The sequence below is a fragment of the Alligator sinensis genome, unplaced genomic scaffold, assembly GCF_000455745.1.
Source record: "Alligator sinensis unplaced genomic scaffold, ASM45574v1 scaffold469_1, whole genome shotgun sequence".
In the NCBI taxonomy this organism is placed as follows: domain Eukaryota; kingdom Metazoa; phylum Chordata; order Crocodylia; family Alligatoridae; genus Alligator; species Alligator sinensis.
This window is the reverse complement of record NW_005841934.1, coordinates 3,654,480-3,676,929: the sequence shown is the minus strand read 5'-3', so window position 1 is coordinate 3,676,929 and position 22,450 is coordinate 3,654,480. Positions and strand designations below refer to the sequence as shown.

At 52.5% G+C, this 22,450-nt stretch overlaps 2 protein-coding genes across 7 annotated transcripts in view; one reads left to right on the top strand and one right to left on the bottom strand.

Moving 5' to 3' along the window:
- ARIH2 (ariadne RBR E3 ubiquitin protein ligase 2) overlaps window positions 1–22,444 on the bottom strand; it is a 29,213-nt gene extending 6,769 nt beyond the window's left edge. Inside the window, exons 1-11 of one of the 6 annotated variants that reach the window (XM_014517999.2) lie at window positions 20,003–22,444; window positions 18,534–18,895; window positions 17,953–18,300; window positions 8,119–8,186; window positions 7,083–7,146; window positions 5,431–5,578; window positions 4,591–4,712; window positions 3,604–3,713; window positions 3,034–3,151; window positions 1,618–1,668; window positions 1,497–1,518 (exon numbers count right to left, since the gene is read on the bottom strand). In XM_014517999.2, the coding sequence (XP_014373485.1) occupies window positions 1,497–1,518; window positions 1,618–1,668; window positions 3,034–3,151; window positions 3,604–3,713; window positions 4,591–4,712; window positions 5,431–5,578; window positions 7,083–7,146; window positions 8,119–8,186; window positions 17,953–18,201 (952 nt within the window). In that variant the 5' untranslated portion in view covers window positions 18,202–18,300; window positions 18,534–18,895; window positions 20,003–22,444. Of the gene's footprint in view, window positions 1–1,496; window positions 1,519–1,617; window positions 1,669–3,033; window positions 3,152–3,603; window positions 3,714–4,590; window positions 4,713–5,430; window positions 5,579–7,082; window positions 7,147–8,118; window positions 8,187–17,952; window positions 19,971–20,002 lie in introns of those variants that run through there. The other 5 variants (XM_025198981.1, XM_025198980.1, XM_025198982.1 and 2 more) reach the window with 5 other exon arrangements.
- SLC25A20 (solute carrier family 25 member 20) overlaps window positions 21,988–22,450 on the top strand; it is a 13,374-nt gene continuing 12,911 nt past the window's right edge. The window contains exon 1 of the mRNA XM_025199044.1: window positions 21,988–22,079. Coding sequence (XP_025054829.1) covers window positions 21,988–22,079 — 92 coding nt within the window. The remainder of the gene's footprint in view (window positions 22,080–22,450) is intronic.

Sequence of the window (22,450 nt, the reverse complement as noted above, 5' to 3'; positions counted from 1 at the left end):
GGGGGGGGGGGGGGGGGGGGGGGGTGTCAGGGGTCAGCACTGTGCAAACCTTTGTCCTTGAATGGGGAATTCCAGCTTGCAGAGACTACTGCATCCTGCAAGTGCCACTGGGACATGGCTTGGGTCAGTATGGAGCACTGGACACTGGGACTAGCCATGTCCACAGGCTGCACCTCCTCACTAAAAACAAGGATGGCTGCAGCCTTCAGCTCAGCCCACACTACAGGGCTGCTGCTAGTGGCTGAGCCCCCCAGGGACAAGCTGTACCCACTCATGCCAGAGGTTTTGCTGGCACAACTCCAGTGAACAACCTGCCCAACCCCTCACTGGCATGGCTATGCTGGCAAAACCATGGACCACAGGGAAAGCTTTACTTGCAAGCAAGCTGCAGGTTTCCAGGTGCCACCAGTCTGCCAACATGGATAATCCTAATCTGATCCCACAGTGCACAACTCTACGCAGAGGGTGCATGCTCACCTCCGACTGCAGCAGCTACCACCAGACCTAGCCCTCTCTAGTGGCTTAAAAGGCTTCAGACCAGAAGCCACTGAAATGCAGAGACAGGTGAGAATTGAAAAGGACACGCAGAGCAACTCAGAAGCCCACAAAATGTAGCTTCCTGGCTTTAGGCATGAGACACTGTAGTGCTGTTCTGGGAAGGAGGACAGATGGACATTGCCTGCTGCTCTGGCAGCCCTGACAGGTTCTCCTTCCTGCTCAGCTGGGCTAAAATCTGCTCTTTGCAGAGTGCCAGCCAGTATGCTCAAATGCCAGGCGCTGCTGTACCTGAGCTCGTTCTCCACCACACCCCAAAAGTCACTGCCAGTGCAAAGGAAGTGACCTGGGGCAGGAGATTTTAAAGATCTTCTGCGATAGGGTTTGTGTAGCAGTTGTTCCCAGCATCTAGTAGCTGAAAGCAAAATTGCAGTGTAGGAGCCCCCAAGTCATTTTTCCAGGGTGACCAGGCTCTGGCATCCCCCAGAAGCCATTCTGTGATGGCATGAGCTCTTCTGCGACACAGGGCTGCATGACTATGCATCCCCGGCACTGCAAGTCTGCACTCAAGACCTAGGACAGACAGGCTGCTGCTGCACGGATGGGGTGGGGTGGATGTGGCCTGGTGTGTCTGTCTCTGTAACCCTAGCTGCTTGCTCTGACTTAACACCTTGCAGTCCCACGGCAGAAGCAGCGCATGTCAGCTGGTGGCCCATAATCTGTTTACCCAGAAAGCTTTCAGACACCAGTGCCTGTTATCATCATGACAGAGGGAGATGGAGACGTCTGATGTGTAGGCATTTCAAGGAGACGGAACTTAAACACCAGAGTCTGAAACCAACTGAGAACACAGCAAGTGAGACAAGAGGCCTCTATCACAGAGCAACCCCATCATCCTTCACCAGGAGAAGTGCTGTACTGGAGAGTCAGGCAGAGAGGAGAGAACCCTGCCTCCTCCTCCAGAAAGGAGCACAGAGCGGATTCCAGATGCTGCAACTTACCGTGCTTGCACTTGGAGCATTGCTAAAAGAGAAGGAAAGAGGCAGCATTAGCAACTGGCAAGAGGACATGAGGGTTTCAGCTAGGATAAGGAACATCTGGAGTGATCAGGGAACTGCTCACCATGTGATTGCAGCCTCCATTCTTTTCAATACAGATATTGCACTTGGGACACTGGAGAAACAGAAGTGTGTGTTAGAGCCGACTGTTATGTACCATCCTGAGAACACAACCGTGATTCCTGCACCCTAATCGCACGCACGCTATGCTGGACAGCTCCATGTTCCAGCAGGAGGAAGGGGATGTACAGCTCAGCACATCACAACTGTGGCTCTGGATAAACATTCCCAGTGCACAAGGCCAGTAGTCTTAGCATGTCCCTCAGACCAGAACGTAGACCTGCCACTCCTGGGCTACTCAGAATTAGTGCCTACACCCATGTATGCAGAAATGCAGCATTTGCACCATGGCTCAGGCTGCAGGACCATCTGCTTCTACCAGCAGTGACCAAGGGTAAAAACATCTCACGCCTGCTTGACTGTGCACTGCTGCACACAAGTGCCCTGGTTCCATGGCCATTCAGCGGATGTGCTGGCATAATTTCTTCCACTATTGTCACCCTTGGCTTGTGTTGCCACAAAGGACTCCGCTGGCCTGAGCAGATCTACTGCTGGAAGAGATGCCCAAAAGAAGTCAGCACCTTTCGTCTACAAACCCTTCTGCTGAACGAGCCCCCCACTCTCAACTCCAAGGTGCAACAGCCCAAACCAGATGCAGCCATGGACAGGACAGGACAGGACCATGCATCACGAAGTGCGTTCTATCCTCCCTGCACCAGGGCATTCTGCCCTTTTCCTAACATGCTCCATCTGCTCACAGGGACAAGTCCTTGAGCCAGCCACATGCTGCCTTTCTGCAATACGTCTGGCTGCAGCCTGATGTCTGCTTCAGTCTCAGGGCCTGAACAGACAAACCCGCCCTGCAGTGTAATCTATATCTGTCCTATGCACAGACATATGTTACACCAGGACAAGGGCAGCTGTCCCAGGGTGGCCCCCACCCAGTGTGGGAGGCTATTACTGCACTTTGCACCTAGCGCCAGCCTGTTTGCTGTGGGAAAACTGTTACCTCATGACGGTTGTTCCACCAGTTTGGGTTTCATCTATCAGCTGAATTCTATCCCTGCCCCCTGATTTTTCCAGGGGTAATTCTCCACCAACCGGACAAAGCTATTCTGGCTTGAGAGATCTGCATAATCTGTCTACAACTTTTTACACTGGGGCAATGCCAACTGCAGTAGTAACAATGCCTCATCTTGCAGGGCTGGGTACAAGGGAGTCAACGCAGAGGGAACACTTCTGTGATCAGCCCTCAGCACTAGCGAGGAGCTGGGCCAGAGACAGCAGGGCATTGGCATCCCTGCACCACCAGCCCCAGGGAGTGGATTTGATAGCACCATTGCCAAACTGCCTAGGATCCCAAGCATGCTCAGAGCTGCTGCCCCCTCTATCCAGGTGGGAAGCCAGGTACCCGCCTTACATCTTTAGTGTGAGCACTGATATAGTTGGCAGTTTCAGAGTCGTCCGCACACTTGGTGAGCCACTTCCGGATGGTGGCGCAGTCTGTAGGGGCATGGTACATCTGCCGACACTTGAAGCTTGAGAGAAAGAGAGAAAGAAATTCTCATTTCTCATTAACACTAAGGCATTGCATTAATAGCCAAGCAGCAAGTCTGTCCTTGGGGCCAAGGTGGCAGTCACGGCAAGAAGCCCAGCATCTGGACCCATAACCAAACACTACAGAAGCTGGGCTCTGTGTTCACTGATAGGATAACCCGACCCAGCTCCTCGGAGGGGAGCCTGCTCCTGAAGCTTTCTACCACATCTTTCCTCTGCAGGGCAGTGGAAACTGAGCTCCTTCTCCACCAGGGAGCATAAATGCAGCTGGCTGCCTGCTTGAAGAACAAGCATCACCCTCTCACTGGAGCAAGGCTTTACCATCCCAGGTGCCCCATCAGGTTTTAGCTCTGGCCACAGGCACCCGGTTCTCAGACCACAGGTCCCACCTCCATGCACTTCCCTCACAGCCCTAGGGCACTCTTCTCCTTACCAGAAGACCTCGTTGCATCGGTTGCACTGCACTCGCCGGGCTTTGGGCTCCTGCACTTGGATGACCATGGGGCAGTCGGCACCGGGACACAGCTGCAGCTGGTAATGGCTCTGCAAGTACACCAGGGCTTGGTTAGCATGTGGGGCAAGAAGGGAGGGAATGCTGTGCCAGAGGGGGCCTCACTGGGGCAGACACATGCCCTCCTGCCTCAGAAGGGTGCTCAGTTGCCACGGAGGGAAACCACACTAGTTCACTCATGAAGAGGGAGCTCAGGCTCCTATGGCTGTACTGCCTAGAGACCAAGAGGGCTAACTCCAGGCCGTATGTCCCACTGCCCCGTGGCACATCCTCTGCTCTCAACCTGGGAGAGCTGGTCTCCCTCCCCCTCCCCTCAGGGTCTTGCCATCACTGGGAAAGGACATCCCTCACCTGGCTGCTCCCTCCCAAGGTCCTGAGCCCTCCTGCAAGATCTCACTTGAGAAACCTCACTCTGAGCTTGCAGAGTAGTGGTGTGAGCAGAGGATGCCATGCAATGGAGAGCACGCATTGCTGCCCTGGCTGCCCACCCACAGGCATCTCAGGTACTGCTGCAGGACGTTTTTGTCCTCAGCCCTAAGCTTCAAGCCCACAGAAGAGCCCCTGGACTGTCCTCACAGCAAGCCTACATCTGGCAAATCACCACAGTGCTCTGACAGCAAGCTCCATACTGCCACTGCTCACACTTCCAGCCACTGAGCTCCAGTGAGGGATCGTGAAGGACGTCAGGTGCCCAGACCACCATGGCTGGGGTGCCCAGCTGCAGGCAGATCACAGGGTCCCACTTTAAGGCAGGTGGCTCAACATCTGACTCACTCTCATGAAAGACACTTCATCTTGGGGTCCAAAAACTGAGGTCCCCCAAAGCAGGTGGTCACTTCTGAAGACTGGGCCCTACAAGCTCTGCTCCCAGGAGGGCCCAGCAAGACTCCCCCAGCCTGGCACACGCACCTCCACATAGTCCCTGAAGAGGTAGCGCCTGTACTTGTCTTTAAGCTCCTCGCTAGGCAGCAATGGGAACACGAAGTCCTCTGGTGTTCGGAGCGGGCAGTCCTGGGCCATGCAGGAGACCCCTGCTCAATGACAAAGGGCAGCTGTGGCACTGGGCAATATGTGCTGTAAGCTGTTGCCCGCAGGGGGCTGCTCTCAGCTCAGCGCCCGAGGACCGTCTGTTCACAATTCCGACAAAGGAGACACCCCCTGCATCTACCAGGCTGCTGAAGAGCTGGAGCCTGGCTCCTGTTGCTGGAAGGTGACACAGCATGGCCAACCACCGCTCAGGGATGTCACACCCCTACCGCAGCCGCTCCAAGTTGCCACTGTGAATGACAGGGCAGGAGAACCTAGGCCATTCACGCCAGCACTAGTGACGAAAGGCTTCCACTGATGCAAAGGGAGCACGTGTGAGCACCCAGAGGCCATGAGACCTCCAGGTCTCAAGGGCTCATTATGAAGATGGGCAGCCTTAGAACACCAGGGTGCTGAGGCTTCAAGCATAAGCCAGTGACTGGGGTCCCGGGGCCGTGAGCAGAAAAAACCCACCTAGTGATTTGTTTGGAGGTAGCAGCACCCTGCAGGGACCAAGCCAAGGTCTTGGACATCCTTGCAATCCTGGGGTCAGGCCAAACCAGTAGCCAGTTTAAACACCTGAGGCACAGACTGGTTTTCCACACAGATGCTTCCCTGCTTGGCTGTCCCCCTAACAAGGCGTTATTGCAGCAATGGAACTACCCAGCTCCCAGGGGCCCACACCCCAGCGCAGCCCCACAGCAGTGCCTGCCTTGCACTCACCAACTCCGACGCCATCCTTGACAAGCACTGTACAGTGTTGCTCCCAGCAGCTGCGGCAGAACTGATGCTGACAGGCCAGAGACAGCAAGTTCTCCTTGCGCACAAACTGCATGCACACTGCACAGTGGTGGGAGGAATGTACCATTGCCTGGAACAGAGATGCAAGTCAACGCGGCCATGCAGCTGCCCTGGGTGTTCTTCACCCTGCCACAGTGGGCCTGCCCCCTTTGGCACCATGGCTCAGAGCCTGAACTAGAGCTTCCCTGGACACAGGCTGATGCGTGCCTAGCTCACATGCTCTTGGCATCGGTTGGCACTGGCTGGAGAAGATGCATGCCACCTTGCTGAGTGGCTCTCCTTTGGGGCCCTTGGTATCAGGGCATCACATGCTTTCTTTGCATCCCAGCCAGAGCTGCTCCACTTTTCCCTGGTATGTTTGCATCACAGGGACGTTTGCACTGAGCTGCTCCCCCACATGTGGCACGTTTGTGCCGATATTGGGTTTGTGTCCTGGCCTGTCCCTTTTATCCGGGAAGCACTCTGCTCCCTTCCATCTCCCCACTAGCATGGCCAGTGCTAGAAGCCTTGATCCTCCACAACCCAACCTGATGCCAATTGTCCTACGTAATGACAAATCCAGGGGATAAAAGGCAAGCGAGGCTGTGGGCCAGGGCACATGCCACTGGTCACAGAGGGAAGGGAAAGAGTTCCCTGCCCACAAAATTTAAAGTGGATGCCTCTTGGCAGAGCTTGGTCCATTTGTCACCGGCACCCCAATCCCACTGATCCAGGGAGCAATGCTCTGGGTAGGAGCAATGCTCTGGGTCTCCCTCTGGCAAGGAAGCACTGAACAGAGGAGCACGGACCAAGCTCTCAGCACCATTTCACCCTTGAACACTGAGAAAACTTTCCTCTCATTACTGCCATCCTAGACAAGTTCTCTGGTCAGCCTTGAGCATCCCAAGGCAGCATCAGTAGCCTTCATCTGCTGGCATGGGACACCTGCAACCTGGGGTGGAACCTACGTATCCTGGAGCCAAGACCTGCTGCACCACTCCGTGTTACGTGTGCTTCATCAAAGTGCTCTGCAGAGCTTTGAGCTTTTCAAAGGGGACACAAGAAGGCCAGCTGGGAACCGTGCCTCATGTTAGTGCCCCACAGGACCAAAGTGCAGCCTGGCACAGCCAGGGGAAAGCAAAGCCCCTCCCAGCCACGCTCTGTTGTGTGGAGACATTTAACATGCCACAGTGGCCTCCCCTAAAGCCTCCAACATGGGAGGTGCTGCCTGAGCCAGGGAAGAGAAAGCCCCTGCCTGCAGAGCTACCCCCTCAGCCAGCCAGCAGGGAGGATGCACACTGACAGAAGGGGCAAGGAAACACTGGTGACCAGCACAAGGCACCCAGGATGCATACACAGAACAGGGACAAACCCAGGACTCGAGGTCTTAACCTCACCACCTGTTTAATGGAGACTGTCCCTGGGGCAGGAACACAGTCAGACCCCACAGCCCTTTGAAGCACTTGGAGGCTCTTGATTGAGGTGGCAGATCCAACTCTGCTGAAGGGCTAGTGGGGGCAAGTCGGGCAGAGAGCCACGGCACACGACTGGGGCAATCACTGCCAAAGGCAGACCAGAGCAACCAGCATACTTACGTGTTTGGATGAGGTGGGCTGAACTCGTGCCTCCACTAGCAACTGGGCTGAATTGGACTTGTGCCTGGAAAGGAGAATTAGCTGACCTCAGCCTCTGTCCTGGAACCACTTTGCCTCTACTGATGAGCAGCCCTGGCCTGACTTATGGCAGCTCTGCAGGGAGAGTCCGAAACCTCCCTGATGGATACCCACACATACTGCACGGCCTGCCCTCTAGGGGAAGCAGCAATCCGCAAATTACCCACCATGTTTAACCTGCCTGCAAAGGAGGTTTCCTGCTAACTGCAATGGCTGCCTTCTGGGCAGCACAACTTCCCAAAACTCCCCTACTGTCCAGAGAAAAAAATGGGGCAAGGAGGGAGCTTTGCACCTGCAGCGAGGCATTTCTGCTCACACATGGACTTGCAAGTGCTTGCTCCTGACCCCCAAGGAACAGCTAAGAAAGACAGGAGCTTGCCAGTTAGCTTGAGAACCAGCCCAAGTGAGGGGCACATTGTAGTGCCCAGGCTTGGAAAATAAAGATCCTTCCCCAACTTTCCCCAGTTATGGGCAGAAGAGCACTAGGCTGCCATAAGGGCAGCTAGACAGAGCATCCGCCTCCCCAGAGGCCAGATATGGAGCGTGGAAAGCAGGCTTTGTCACCCGAGGCAGCTATACACCAGTTACCAGGGAAACTTAATGGTGGCCAGCCTAAAAACAACACCCCCTCCCCCTTGCAGCTCTCTCCACAACCAGGTTCAAAGCAGACAGCAGAGCCCACGTGCAGCGCTTTGACAGGCCCTGCACAGGGCAGGAGCCTCCGGGCCCAATGCCAACCCTTTCCTCCCCTCTGCATACACTGGCTAGGCAGGCACGGGAGAGTTATGGGAGCCAAACGAAGCCTGCTCCTCCTCTTCCTGGGCACAGCACTGAGCTGGCCAGCCACACTCTTGCGTAGACATCTGTGGAAAGCCAACTAGCACAACCCCATTTGCAAAGCCTGGGCACCCCTTGCAAAGGCTGGGTGCCAGACACTAGCATGGAGACATGCGCTTACCTTTCCAGGATCTCCGAGATCTGCCAGTGGAAGTTGACTAGCACAAGCTTTGCAACTGCATGAGACACCTGGAGAGAGAAACAACATGTAAGTGAGGCATGTTCTGAGAGCGCTCCTCTGCCCGCACTTACCAGTAGCCCCCCCAGGCTCTAACACCAGGGAAGCTGAGGCCCTTCTGTGCCTCAGACAAGCAGGCCCCTGGAAACAAGATGCTGCGTCTCCCTTGCCATGTGTCCCAGCCCTGGTACATGCCTCTCATTCCACCCTCTTTGGCTCCAGAATCTGGGGAGACTTCTCAAAAACCAGGCTCCCACCTTGCTGCGACACACAAGCCATTAGGGACAGCACAACCTATCCCCTGAAGTGCATGCCTGGTGTCTTCTATTCCTGGAGGAAGTGGCAACTTCTATGATTTCCCTGCTGCAGACACACAGACTGAGTCCCTGTCTGCACAAGAGCTCCACCAACGGAGGCCCAGCAGCTGGCGCCGTGAAAAGACCTCCCTCAGTCCACACAGCTCCTGCCATCTGCTGGGGTCACGCCAGCTCCCCCAGCCAGAAGACTCCTGTCAGCAGAACCATGTGCACCAGGGTGTGCCTCAACAGTGGGGCCAGGGAAGGAGGCAGCTGCCACAGGCACATGAGCTCCTTGAGGGACCACAGCTCCACAGGGGGTTGCATCGGGAGTTCTGGTGGTCAGGCCATGGCCCCTCGCACTGCACTCTGCGCCAACAGCTGCAGCCCCAGCGCTTTGGAAGGCAGCGCCAAGCCAGGCTGGGTGGAAGGACCCGCTGCAAGGGCAGCACTGCACAGCAGGGATTCAGGAGAATGCTGGACAGCTCTGTGCTCATCATAGCAATCCCCATGGCTTGGCCAAAGCTTCTCCACAAACCCACCCACATTAATGAGAACAGATGCATTTGTTCCCAAGTGATGCTGAGCATGCACAGCGCTGCAGCAGCCAAGAATCTGCACTAAGCAGGTAGGACCTGCTGACCTGGAAAGCAGCAGGAGGAGCAGTGCATGCAGCCCAGCACCCCTCACTCCACCAGGCCAGCCCCCTGGCTGGCATCCCGGGCACGTAGGCCATTACCAGATTCCTGAGAACAGGCAGTCGGCAGCATTACACACCGAGTGCTCTACAACTTGCAGACGCAGGCAACTCAGCCCCAGATCAGTGCATGTGCTGCAGGGGGAAGGGGGCAGAAAAGCCTCCTCTTAACAGACATGTCAGCAGTCTCAGAAGCAACAACAACCAAGAGAAGCAACTGTGGAAGAGCTACTGCTCTTTGCCAGGGCTCACGAAAGATCTGCCAAGACCCCTGGCAAGTATGGTGGCCTCGGGCAGGGCATTGAAACACCGTGCTCCTGTGGACCATGCCACAGGGGATGCACCTAGGGATTTTCAACTTAACCATAAAGTTTCTGCCTGCAAATGAACTGGCTCAAACAGCTCTGTATGACTTCCCATACTTAGGCTTGTTACCTCTGGATAAGCTGGTTAATGCCTGTCTGTAAAGAGATGACCTGAGTGGAGCCTGGCTGGAAGACCCCCACTCCATTCCCCGCATCCCTCCACCTCCACCCTGATCAGCAGCTCTGGGCCCAGACCAAACTGAGTGAGCTCTGATCTAAGCTGAGACAGCCAGCATGGTTTTGTCACGGGTAGGTCATGTCTGACTAACCTCATCTCCTCCTACGAACAGGTTACTCACCACCTGGATAAGGGAGATGAGGCTGACATCATGTACTTGGACTTTAGGAAGGCCTCTGACTTGGTGTCCCATGAGACTCTCAGGGTAAAACTAGGAGACTATGGGCTCAACAATTCAACAGTCAGATGGGTGGGAAACTGGCTGTGGGGTCAGAGCCAAAGTACTAACAGACAGATCTGCGTTGACCTGGCAGAAGTTGTCAGTGGGGTCTCCCAGGGTTCGGTACTTGGACCGGTGCTTTTCAACATCTACATCAACGATCTGGATGTGGGACTGAAACACACTGGCAAAGTCCACCCATGACACTAAGCTTTGGTGAAGTGTAGCCACCCATCAAGATAGGTTGATGATCCAGACAGACCTAGACAGATTATTTAAATGGGAGAACCAGAATCAGATGCTGTTCAACACTGAGAAATGTAAAGTGCTCCACCCGGGGAGGAAAAACCCACAACAAACTTACCGGCTTGGTGGTGCCACACTAGCTAGCACCACATCTGAAAGGGACATGGGGCATAAAATGAGTATGAGCCACCAGTGTGATGCTACAGTTAGCAGAGCAAACAATATGCTGGCATGCATCAACCGATGCATCTCCAGCAAAACTAAGGAAGTTATTCTCCCGCTCTGCTCGGCTTTGGTGAGGTTGCAGCTGGAGTACTGTGTCCAGTTTTGGGTGCTGCACTTCAACAAGGACGTGGAGAAGCTTGAGGGAGTCCAGAGGAGAGCCACACGTATGATTACAGGCCTGAAGAGCAAGCCATATGAGGAAAGGCTGACAGATATGGGACCGTTCAACCTAGAAAAGAGAAGACTTTGGGGGGATTTGGTGGCAGCTTACAAATATGTCAGAGGAGAGCATCAGAGACCAGGTAAACAACAATTCACCAAAGCACCCCAGGGGAAAGCCAGGACCAACGGTTATGAACTGCTAGAAGGAGGCTTCAGACTGGGTGTAAGGAAAAACTTTTTCACAGCTTGTGCGACCAGACTCTGAAAGAGACTCCCAGCACGGTGGTGCGGGCACCTACCCTGGAGATCTTCAAAAGGAGACTGGATGCGGACCTTGTTGGGGTTATTTGACCCCAGCAGTCTTTCCTGCCCAGAGCAGTGGGGCTGGACCTGATGATCTTATGAGGTCCCTTCCAGCCCTAAACTTCTGTGAATCTGTGCAAATCCTGCACACGCAGATAAACTGGCCAGCATGCCCGCCCCACGCAGCTGTGTGCTGCGGTGGCCAGGGGCTGCCGAGGTGACTGCTGGAAACTCTTTCATGTGCTCTATCCCGGGACTCCGCTCCTCCAAGCAGCTGAAAGCGTTAACAACTGAACCATTCCTGAGCTCTTTCCTCTGTACTGGCCATCACATCTGAGCAGCTGCAGCCTTGTCCCCATCAAGTGCCAAGTCCCCTCTGGGACAGGAATTCTCTCTCTTCCAGGAATCCAACTCCTAAAAGCTGGAAGAGGGTCTTGTATTCCCTTCGGTCAGGCTGATAAACATCCTGGTAAACCAAGTTCTGCTGGGAAGTCTCTGGCCACAGGACAGAGCAAACCTTGCAGGCAGTGAAGGAAGAGTGGAAGAAAGAATGAAACACAAAGGCCTGAACTCAGCTGCTGGTGGTGGTGGGATTCGCTTCATGGAGCAGGGAAGATAGTCTTCTTCACTGGCCTCCACCTCACCCGGGGTTTTATGGCAGCCTAAGTAACCCAATCACCCTGAGAACCACCCCTGCCAATGCCACAACCTGACCTCCAGAGACTGGGACTCTGGTTTTTCCTTCCCCCCATCACAGAAAAGTAAAAGTAATTTATGTCTGGAGTCAAATAAACAGCAGCCCCAGGGCTTCCAGAGCCACTGCCCGAAGCCTGGCTCGTGAGCAATGAAGGGCAGAATAGATGAGGCCAAGTTGGACTCCCCCTCCCTGCCCCTCCCCAAGCTACAGCAGGAAGGAGCAAATCCCAAGGTCAGAGCCCAGCTGGGCAGGCAAGTATTTTGCAGACATGCTTGACTTTTGTTCCTGAACCAGAATGAAGAGTCCTGAGTAGAAGATGACCTGCAAAGGGAAATAAATGCCTGTGGGGCTTACTTCTGATTTGCAAGAGAGACCTGGAATAATTTTTTTGCTGGGGAAACCAAGTCTCATATCCCTGTTTTTGCTGCAGGTTTCCTGGGAGAACTGGACAAATAGGGAAGGCCGAGCCACCAAAAGAAGACAACAACTGGCCCAGTCACAAGCTCTTCTTAGGCTGCCTAAATTGCTTGATGAATAACTACCAGTACTTAGCTCAGGCCCTGACACTCCTGGCAGAAAACAGAGCGCTTTAGTGTGGCCCACATCAAGCACTAAACCAAACACCAGGCTGCCTAACATGAAGTCCTCCTTAACTGCCTTCAGGAACCACACTGTCCAACTTCTTTCTGCGAATCAGGACAAACTACAAACTTGCTTTTTAGGAAGAGGAAAGCAACTTTTCTTCTGCAGTCGTATCACTCAGGGCTGGGGCTTTAACAGGAGTCTGCAAGGCTTGCAGTAAAAAAAAAAAAAAATCACAAGAGTTGACACCCATGGGGCTCCAATATCCCCATCCCCAAGACTGCAGCAGCAGTCACCCCAGTCTGCCGGCTCTCTAAAGAGTCTGAAAGTGGAACCCAGAACAATCACAGCCCTCCCCAAGGTAAAACCAAGCAAACAACCTTTTCCAAAAAAGATCAGCAGATGCACTTCTTGCCTAGCAAAGCACAAAGGGAGCCACCCCCCAAGACAGTTCTGCTTAGAATTAATTTGACATTTCAGCCTTCCCTGCCTGACTACCGTCTCCTTTGGAGGCAAGGGAAAGACGATTCCAATTCAGGCAGGGCTGACTCGCTAGCACAGAGCAGTCCTGACAGGCAGCAGGGCATGGCTATTTCTAAATCACAGGGTTTTAATCTACACCCTGTCACTTGCCCACAGGCATGCAGACACCTGACGTCAGGCCACGAGATTAGAAACATATTTACGAGGCAGAGTGCAGCTCAGGACTGATAAACACGCCATGTGTTACTAAGCAAGTCTTGCAAACACTTCCAGTCCACAGCCTCATGTGCTGCGCGCTCAGGAAAGGGGATCAGGGGTGAAATCTTAACGCCTTCTCTGCACTTAATCTTCTTGCGCTAGCCTTGAACTACCTGCTCTCCCAAACGCGGCATCATTTTCAGCTTCCAGCATAGGATCAGAAGAACCCTGGTTAAGCAAAGCCTGGAGTGCTGCAGTTCTCAAACTGGGGCGACCTGCCCAGGGCTTTCCGAAGCCCAGGAAAACAAACTCCAAGCAAGACACCATTCAAACAGGCCATAGGATAAGGGATTCAACAGACTCCAGGTCTGGAGGAAAGGGAAGAGGACAGAAAGCAGAAGGCAGGCTGCCTCTGCCCACAGAGCTGACCTGGGTTACTCTTCTTGCACGAGAAAGCTGCTGTGCAGCAAGACACCCAAGGTGCTGAGCTGCCCCCGCACGTGGCACCAACACTCCTAGTGACACAGCCCAGGGCTTCTCATGCCGCAGGAAGTGCAGCTCTCGGGCCTCCTCCCCGCGAGACAGATCTTCTCCGACCTCGCGGGACATGAGGGAAACATGGGGAGGCAGAGGGGTGCTCATCTTGCCATCTAAGTGCAGCAAGCCTACGTCCACGCTACCGAGCGGGCGTCAGCAGCTGACGGGGCAGTGTCCAAGATGACTTTGCTGTGACTAACCCTGCACTGCCTTCAGGCACCACCTCGCAAGGAGACCTTTCTGTTTTGTACCAGCTGAACGGAAGAGAAGGAATGGCTCATGTGAGGAACAGCATTTCACGGCATGCAGGACAGCCCTTTACAGCTGCTTTGCATTTGCCAGCCGCAGCACGAGAGCTTGACCGCATGTTTTAGCTGCTTTGTGCAGCTTCTACATTCATCTGGGCCAGCTGTAAGCTTGCAATGTGAAACTCCAGACTCGCATCAAGATTTAGACATGTTCAAAGAGCAGTTTCATCCCTCCACCTCCTGCCACCACCAAACTCATCAACAGCTGCACGCTGAAACTGCTCACAGCAGAGCCATAGGGATACAAGCATTACTATATACATGATCCTGAAAGGAGAGGGAAGGAGTGGGACACTGTTAGCCCACACACGTAGCTTATCTTTGAGTCAAACTGAAAGTGGCCACAGCCCTGAACAGCAAGGAACTGATGGGAAATCCTCTCTCTTTCCTCAAATAACCTCACAAAATGGGTCCATAAGCCAGGCCTGGGCTTTCCTACCAACCCCGTCATCTGGGCAGACAAAGGTCCTCTCCTGGCTTTCTGGTATGCTGCATTTGGAGGTAATGGTTGAAGGAGTTTCACTTCAGCTCAGAGCAGTTTCTTTGAGCAGATACTGAAAGCTAAACTCCCAGGGTCTGCATAACACGAACATCCCTTGCCCCAACCCAGTTCAGCACATAAGCAAAACCCATTGCCTCGTACTGGCAGATGACGGCATGGCTGTGGCGTACCTGGAGGACAGAAACAGCGACAGGCAGGAGTGCTGCACCAGGACTTAGAGGTTTTGGCTGGGCCTGGTGCCACGGGACAGACTGCAGGCTGGATGTCGAAGCATGGAGCTCGGCATGAAGACAGATCTGCGTGCCCCGACCGAGTTAAGGTCTGAGCCGCTTCAAAATTCCGCTTGGATACAACAGCGAGATCTGGCACGTGGAAACCCGTGTGATTTGAAAGTTGCTTATTAATGTGCTGAATATGGAGAACTGCTTGTGGAAGAGTCACTGAGCTGTCTGGCTGTTCCCTGCACTGGCCAAAGATGCTTTCCACAAACCATACAATAATGCTGTGACTAAAAGACTCATGAAGGGAAGCAAACCATTATTCGAGACAATTTCCAGAAACAATTTGTTCATATGCGATTTCCCAGAAAGTCACTTAAAAAGACCCAGCAGGCGATCATTCTTAAAAGCAATCCTGCTCCATTTTCAAGGTAATTCACTGCCTGTCAACAGAAAGAGATGCCTGTGAGAGTTCCTTCTAAAAAAAGGGGGAAAAATCCACAAAGCCTTGGCCTCTACTTCTCTCTACAAACAATGAGCTAAGCTCTGGCAACAAAGCCAGTCTTATAAAGTATCTTGAAAATACTATGAACTCTGCCAAGTTGTGATCCACTTGCCAGTACTGTGGTCCTGGTTGCAGCAGCAGTTAGCACTATTTTATGCCCAGACGTCTGCATAACTTTTGGCTATTACACATCAAATCAGGCTAGCCTCCTACACTGGCGAAGCCAGAAGCATATCAGGGTTCAACACCGGTTTTGCTTAAAAATGAGACTCTTAAAGGCACCATGAGAGCACCCAGACTAGGGATCTCGAAATCAGTGAGGGATCTTTAAAATCCCAAATAATAGGCAACTGTTTCTCTGTCCCAAAGGCAAGCCGGAGCTCTCTGGATTTAGCAGGTTTTATGTATGAGACCCCTAACACCACCACACAGGAATATTATAATCACCAAGACCCAAGGACACTCCAGGAAACAAATCTGCTTCTTCATGGCTACAGGATTCTTGGATGTTTCTGCACATGCAAGATGCCAAGCACAGATGGGCTCAGTCATGCTATTTATTGCATAGGCTGTTGATACCAATGCAGCTCTTGGCACTGCAGCAATCACAAGACTGGAAAACATACCCCTCTCCCCTGTGCTGGGCCCAGGGAAGAATTCAGCCTTGCAAATTACACGCTAACATTCATGAGTCAAGAACGAGTCCCCAGAGTCCCCAGCACTCCTTGCAATGCTAGGTTGTGACAACCTCTCTTTTCCCAGGAAAGGATAAAAATTGTGCCACAGATGAGAGGCATCTGATGTCACGTGCGCACTACCAATCTATCTGAACAATGCATCACTGATGAAGATCCCACAAAGACTGAACAATCCACTGTATGTTTCCGACTGCCCCAGCGAGGTCACCACTATTAACGCTGCCAGCTTAGTGCTACTTGTCCACAGAAACAGAAGATTTGAAAGAATTCTACCTGCTTGGATGGCACCAACACATCATGGTCTCTAAGAGGCCCTACAAGCCACGTGCTCATAGCCAGCACTCAATGCATAATCATTAGCAAACCTGGAGTCTCTCGAAGGGAGACTGGTAGCTCCTATGATTCACTCAACCCAAAGTAGCTGATCATCACTGAACGCTGTAGACTCCATTCACATGTCCAAAGGCTAGTCTATAGTGTACAGCTCTGCCCCTCTAGTGGTGCACACAGCTAAGTGTGTGGTGGACAAGTGACATTTGCTACAACCCAAAAGCCACATGACTTGCTGCCATCATAAACGGAGCATACAGGCCTTTTATCAAGTGTCAAGTGGACCAAAGTCGGACAACTAAAAGGAAATGTGTTTGGATGCCTCTGGCTAGGTTCAGCAACAGCTAGACCAAGCCAGGCTACAAGCTGTAAGATACAGAGGGCTTTGTGAAGGAGGAGAGAGCCACAAAGGTTTCTAAGGACAAATCCAGTATGCCTCATGCTGCAAATAGATGGACCTTCCAGATGGGAAGTTAACCCAGGAAAACAAATGGTGTGAACCTAGACTGAAGTTAAGAGACCAGCTTCAGAGTCTCCAGATTGAAGAGCAAACAGCACTCTCATTCACCTGACTCTGCTGACACAAGGAGCCACCTGACATGGAGCAGAACAGCCCCTTTATACATATTTACTGAATCACTTGGTGCTGAGGGGTTGAGGTTCAGATCCCGGGGCCAGCCAACACCCCCCATATCTGCTTCTGTCTATTGTCCTCCAGTACCCAGATCTGTAGGGAGAGTGGGCCCAGAGGTGAAATGAGACTATTCCAGGCACAACCACATCACTAAGAGAGAGTCCGTGGGCACTGAGGGCAGCAAGACTGACATAGTGGAAAGCACTCCGCTGCCTCTGGACCCGCACGCTATCGATATCACAACACAGACTTTCTGGCCCAGAGAGAGACAATTCAAGGGACCTGGATCCTTCCGAGGCTCCCTCTCATCTCCAAGCTGCCAGTCTAATTCCAGTCTCAGGTGGCAGGGACTGAAAATCAGCCATCTAGCAAGGTTAGGTGGCTTGTATGGACCACAACTACATCTGCCCAGATTCTAGTGACCCAGGGTCCCTGGCAGAGCCAAGTGTGGTGAGAGCTGCCATAGGACAGCCTTGCCGATTGCTTTAGCCTGGCTAAAGCCTGGAAATCTCAAATACCAGACTCTTCTCTCCCCTCTTCTTTGACCAGAGAGGTAGGTAGCTATGTTTGTCTACAGTCAGGCAGAAAACAGGGCAGTGGTGCACCTTGGAGACCCAGTCAGCTCAGTGCATGCCTCTCTGAACCAGTTAGTCTCTAAGTTGCCACCCTGGCCTGCCTTCCACCTCATCTGGCCCAGCCACTCTCTACTGTGGCTGCAGCACACTGGAAGTCACTTGCCTCACTGCTGATATGCACTATATTCCCAGCTGCAAAACAGGGGCTGATCACATCATCTCTTTAGAGCACTCAACACCAACCTAAAGGCATGGAAACCTCCTCTAGTGAGCAATCAATCAGTACTGCAAGATTTGGGGAGCTCACCCTGTGCAGACAAATGGTTGGCGAGTGTGATGACAGGGGAGGGGAGTGCTGGGTATAAGATGAAATCCATTTTTGTGAAAGTCTGTGATGATTCCCTCAGAACCAATGTGGCAGGGTTTTGTGCGGGGACTGACTAAAGTACTTTCTGACAGGCAGTTTCTAAACAAACACTGGTGCAGCTGTATGCACATTCAACTGCACGCCCCACCCTTTGATTCTCTTCTCCTTGCCCTCTTTAGGCAGGTTTAGCATTAGAGAGTTTGCTCATGCTGCTCAACTCCAAAACATTACAGGGAACAGAGGTTTGGGTAAGCAGTTTCTCACTCACCCCTGGACCAGAATCAGCACACAAGGACTGGTAAGCCCTCAGCATCAGTTGGGAACTGCCAACCATCCACAACAGCTCAGGGAGGTAATGGTCTTTCACTGCTCTGACTTCAGACTGTAATGTCTGCCTGCTTAGCCATGTAGCCCCATTTGCACCCCTCTGAAGGCAGAAACCTTTCCTCACCTTTAACGTGGAGGCCAAGCTAGCCATTCGCTCGTTCAGAGTGCTCTCCGACTCCCTGTAAGTCAGGCAGGTGAACTGATATTCCTCTGGGTCAAAGGCATCCGCTCCCTGCTGCTCCACGTCACTAGCGACCCCAACATAATAATCCTCAATATCCCCAGGATCCTCATCCTCTTCCTCCTCCTCACAGTTTGGGTCATAATCCTCTTCATTGCTGTCAGAGCCCTGGCTGTTCATGTCCACGGACATCTTAATGCCCTGTCCAACTAACGAACAGGAAAGCAACTGCAGCTTCTTTGTTCTCCACCACACCTTAGCGCTCTTTTGAAGTCATCTGACTTCCGTCTCCTAAGGGGGGGAAAAACAGATTTTTATTCCTGTGCTTGAAAAACTGTAACAGAGGCCTTGTCAAAGTCACACAGACACTCACACAGTCAGCAAGGTACTGGCCTAATGGCCCTAATAAAAACTAAAATTCTATGAGGTATAAGTCCACCCTGGATCAGCTGCAACTCCTGCATCTGCCAAAATGACATACACCTCACTAGAGGGGTCGGGATACTCCGAGGGAGAGGACTTACTGCACCACCTGTAAGAGCCCTTGCCAGAACCTTTATTCCCAAAGATGTTTTATCATCTGGGAAATAGCTGCGTCGTCTCTACAGTATGGCTTGCTCAGGGATGTAGCTAGGATCCCACTCCACGCATAGGAAAACTTGTCCAGAGTCTCAGCAAGTCAGTGGAGGAGCTGGGAGGAGAATCCAGGAAATCTTGCCTCTTCAGGAGAGGCTGAGAATGAGCAAGGACAAATGTGGGGCTCTCCTCTGAACCTGTGTAACATCCCAGGACACTGACTCTGGAAGGCAGGTCTTAGCACGCCTCCTTGACTGGGGTCCGATGGACACAGGCACAGTAGGGCTTACGCCTGGGCTAGGCCTTCTATCTGAAGAGGAAAATACAACAGCAGTGAGTCTATTTACTTGACAATCTCAGTAAAAATTAACATAATGTGTACAAGTGCTGGTGGTGGTTCCACCTAGCTCAGATACCCCGAAGATTTACACTGCTGTTCTGCAAAGGTGTCAGCTTGACCTCACTCACTTGGCTAGCAAGTCTTCTGCTCAAGTCGCTAACCACCACACCACGCTAAGAATTACACAGGGTCATCAGACAGCACATGCCTGTCCATCCTCGAGTTACAGGTCTCTCTGTGCTGAAACAATCCCATTTGCATCTAACCTAGTTTGTTAGGTCTCCAGAGGGTCTGTGTTAGATACAGAGAAACTTGACTGCAATGCTGTGGCTGAGTTTTAGCAAACCTTTAGAAAGTTACACTTCCCACAGGAATCCCCGCTTGTGGATGTGGGGCATCCTGCATTTCTGTTTATGCAGGTGACTTCAAGGCGCTGGTATGTGTGCGTGAGGTGGCACATCACAGCTGCTGTGGGAATCGTGACTTTGGAACACAGAAAATCTCAGCTATATCATCTCGTTGCTTTCTCCCACCCCATTTGTTACCTGATTTACAAGCACTGGATAGGTACCACAGAGCAGTCCGGAGTAGACTTAATCTGAGGTACTGTAGTCGTTTTAGCAAACTAAAGCCTCCTCCAGTTGGAGAAGCTAATTGCATCAGCAGCCTTCTGAATCCTGCTCTTCATGCCTAGAGCATGCCTTATCATTTCTTGACCACATATAATATACATCACATCCAAATGCAGCATAGCATTTGTTTCCCTCTAAAACGGAGAAGGAGTGACATTTAACAGCAATGAGAACACTTAAGCCATGGCAGGGCCTTGCTTTGCCCAACGGAAAAGGAAGTATTTTAAGTGACAACTGTCGGTAAGCAACATCCCCTCGCTGCACCACTGACAGGGGCGCTGTGGAAACAGCCATGAAAAGGCAATTCAGTCAAGCTGCTGTAGACAAGTGTCTCCTCCTCCACTGGTTATCAGGTCCAAATCCAAATCCACCAGGTCACCACTTTGAAGAATCATTCACATAGCAGGCACTGATGTTGGGTGGCTGAGTGCCATCAGCAACCCACCTTGGCACAGCAGGAGAGTCCTGAGGCTTCCCCATGTGAAGCTGCAGAGAAGGCGGCTGGAAAACACTGCTGTGTCTGGGAAGCAGGCTTGGGATCCAGGTAGCTAGGCTTCCTTTCTTGCTGGGTATGTACTTTGTGCTCTGAAAACAAAGACCTCTCGATTGGGTATTCCTGAACCAATGCTGGGTTCTGGTTTGGAAACGTCCAAGCAAACTGATACTGTCCATGAGCTCTCTCTGGTCTCCTTACAGCCAGAGGGCAAGGCCAGACAGGGCCATTATCATCAAGTCTGGCCTCAACTTCACCCACTAACTCCGACCTCAAACACACAATTTCAACCTGGAAGAAGATACAGTCTGGAGCAGCTGAGGACCACCCCGAGGCAGTCTGTTAAGGAAAATGGTCATGCTTTAAAGAAATGCTTCCAGAGCCTGGAGCACAGACCCATTTCACCTGGCACATCCCAAAGGACCCCATACACAGATAGGTATCACGGGTCAGGACGGCTAGCCACACTCGTACAGTGAAGGAGGACAAACTACGTTGAAATCATGGCTCATGTACAACCTTCATGCACAGCAAATTCCCAACACACCAAATGTTTTCAGGGATATGCACACAGAGTAAAGGCCTCACATAGTATGGGGGCTGGGGATGTGGAAGAGGTGAGGGGCAGTGACATCTGCCTGTGCAACCATCAGTATGCACAAGTGTAACAACTCCACAGGCAAACCCAGAACAAAGGGGCATGTTTTAGTCACTTGGAACAGGCCCATTAGTAGGGCATCAGGTTTCAAAGCCAATGCTCCACTGAGATGGATGGGGGTTCACACCTCTCCGAGCCATCTCAAATCAAGACACAAACAGATCCAGACACTTGCAGCAGCTCTTGGGGTTTCTAACACTCTGGGGACTTCACTTTGCTTTAAAAAAAAAAAAAGCCACTTGCATTCTTGGGGGAAGATGACAACAATGGCTTCCACTTCCCACATGCTCCTCCTTCCCCGTTACTAACAGGCATCTCTCTCCTTCTCCCGGTCCTGCAGCTATGCCTGTGTGCCTCCCACCTTCTCAGCCTCTTTGGTCTTGCCTGGCTTTCTTACCATCCAAGTTAGCTTTGCTCACTTCCATCCTACATTGCTGAGTCCTGGCTCCTTTTTCAGCCAGTGCCAGAGCAAACAGTCCACAACCACTACTTAAATTCTTCTCCAGCTCCACCGTGGATCCAGTCTTGCCAGCAGAATTACTCTCCATGGGGTCTCCTGGCTATACTCTACCAACTCTCCTCCATCTTTGTCTTCTGGACCCCTCTGTGGCATTGGATACTGCAGTGACAGGTAACACCTGCCTACTCGAGCTCTCAGTTCTTGTTGGGAACTGATGACAGCGTCCTGTCCTGATTCTCCATCCGCCCCACTGGGAGTACCTTTAACTTGTCTTCCTGGTGGATGCTCTTCCTTCCCTCTGCTGCCTTTTTGGCAGGTATCCCTGCAGGCACACTCTCCACAAGTGGCCTCACCATCTCATATTGCTTCCACTATCATCTCTGAGCTGGAGTTCACTTCTCGGCCCCCAAATTTCCTCCTGCCATCCAATCTCAAAGTTCCACCCGTGCCTCCAACAACACCTGGATCACTTATCACTCTACACTTCTTTTGGCCAAAAGGGACTGGCAGAAGCTGTGGAGACGGAGACGGAGGCTCCCAGAACGTTTGACGTGTGGCATGGCAATGGAGGTTGATCTCCAAAAAGTTACCTTGACCAAAGCCAAACTCCTACTCTTCCCTTCTCTGCTCCCCAACTTTGACTTGCTTTTCATGTCCAAATTCTTGTAGCAATCTTCAAGACCCTTATAGTTCTGTACCTCCGGACTAATCTGGACTCTTCCTCTCCCCTCTGCTTGGCCACCATTACCTTCTAGACAGTAATCATTTCAGGTACAAGCATCCTCAAGCTTTCCTTCTGCAACGGACCCAATACGCAGAATGTTCTCCTGGTGCTGCTTGGCAAAGCCACCAGCCTCATTTAAAATCCTCCCAGACCCCACCATAAACTTCCTGCTGGTCTCGCGTAGACCGTGAGCATCGCGCTCATTTCCGCGGAGAAACGGGAGGAACGGATGCTAGAGGCAAACGCTGTCGCAGGGAAGGCAGAGGGGAGCAGACAAACGCGGCAGCTGGCAGAGGAAGGGAACGGACCTCACGTAGCTTCCCCGACCGGTTGCCTCCCTTCCTCCACGCTCAGCGCCGCGCCCGCCAGCTCCTGCAAGCGCTGCGCTGCGCTGCGCCAGGAGAGAGCTTGAGCAACGCCCGATGTTTCTCCTGTCTGGTGGACGGCGCGGCAAAGCCCTTCTGTGGCCCAGCAGGTTCAGGCTGTCACGGCGGACAGAGGCTGCCTTCACGCTCTGCCTTTGCTAGCCCCTGGGCGTGCAGCTCGCGGTTTCCTCGG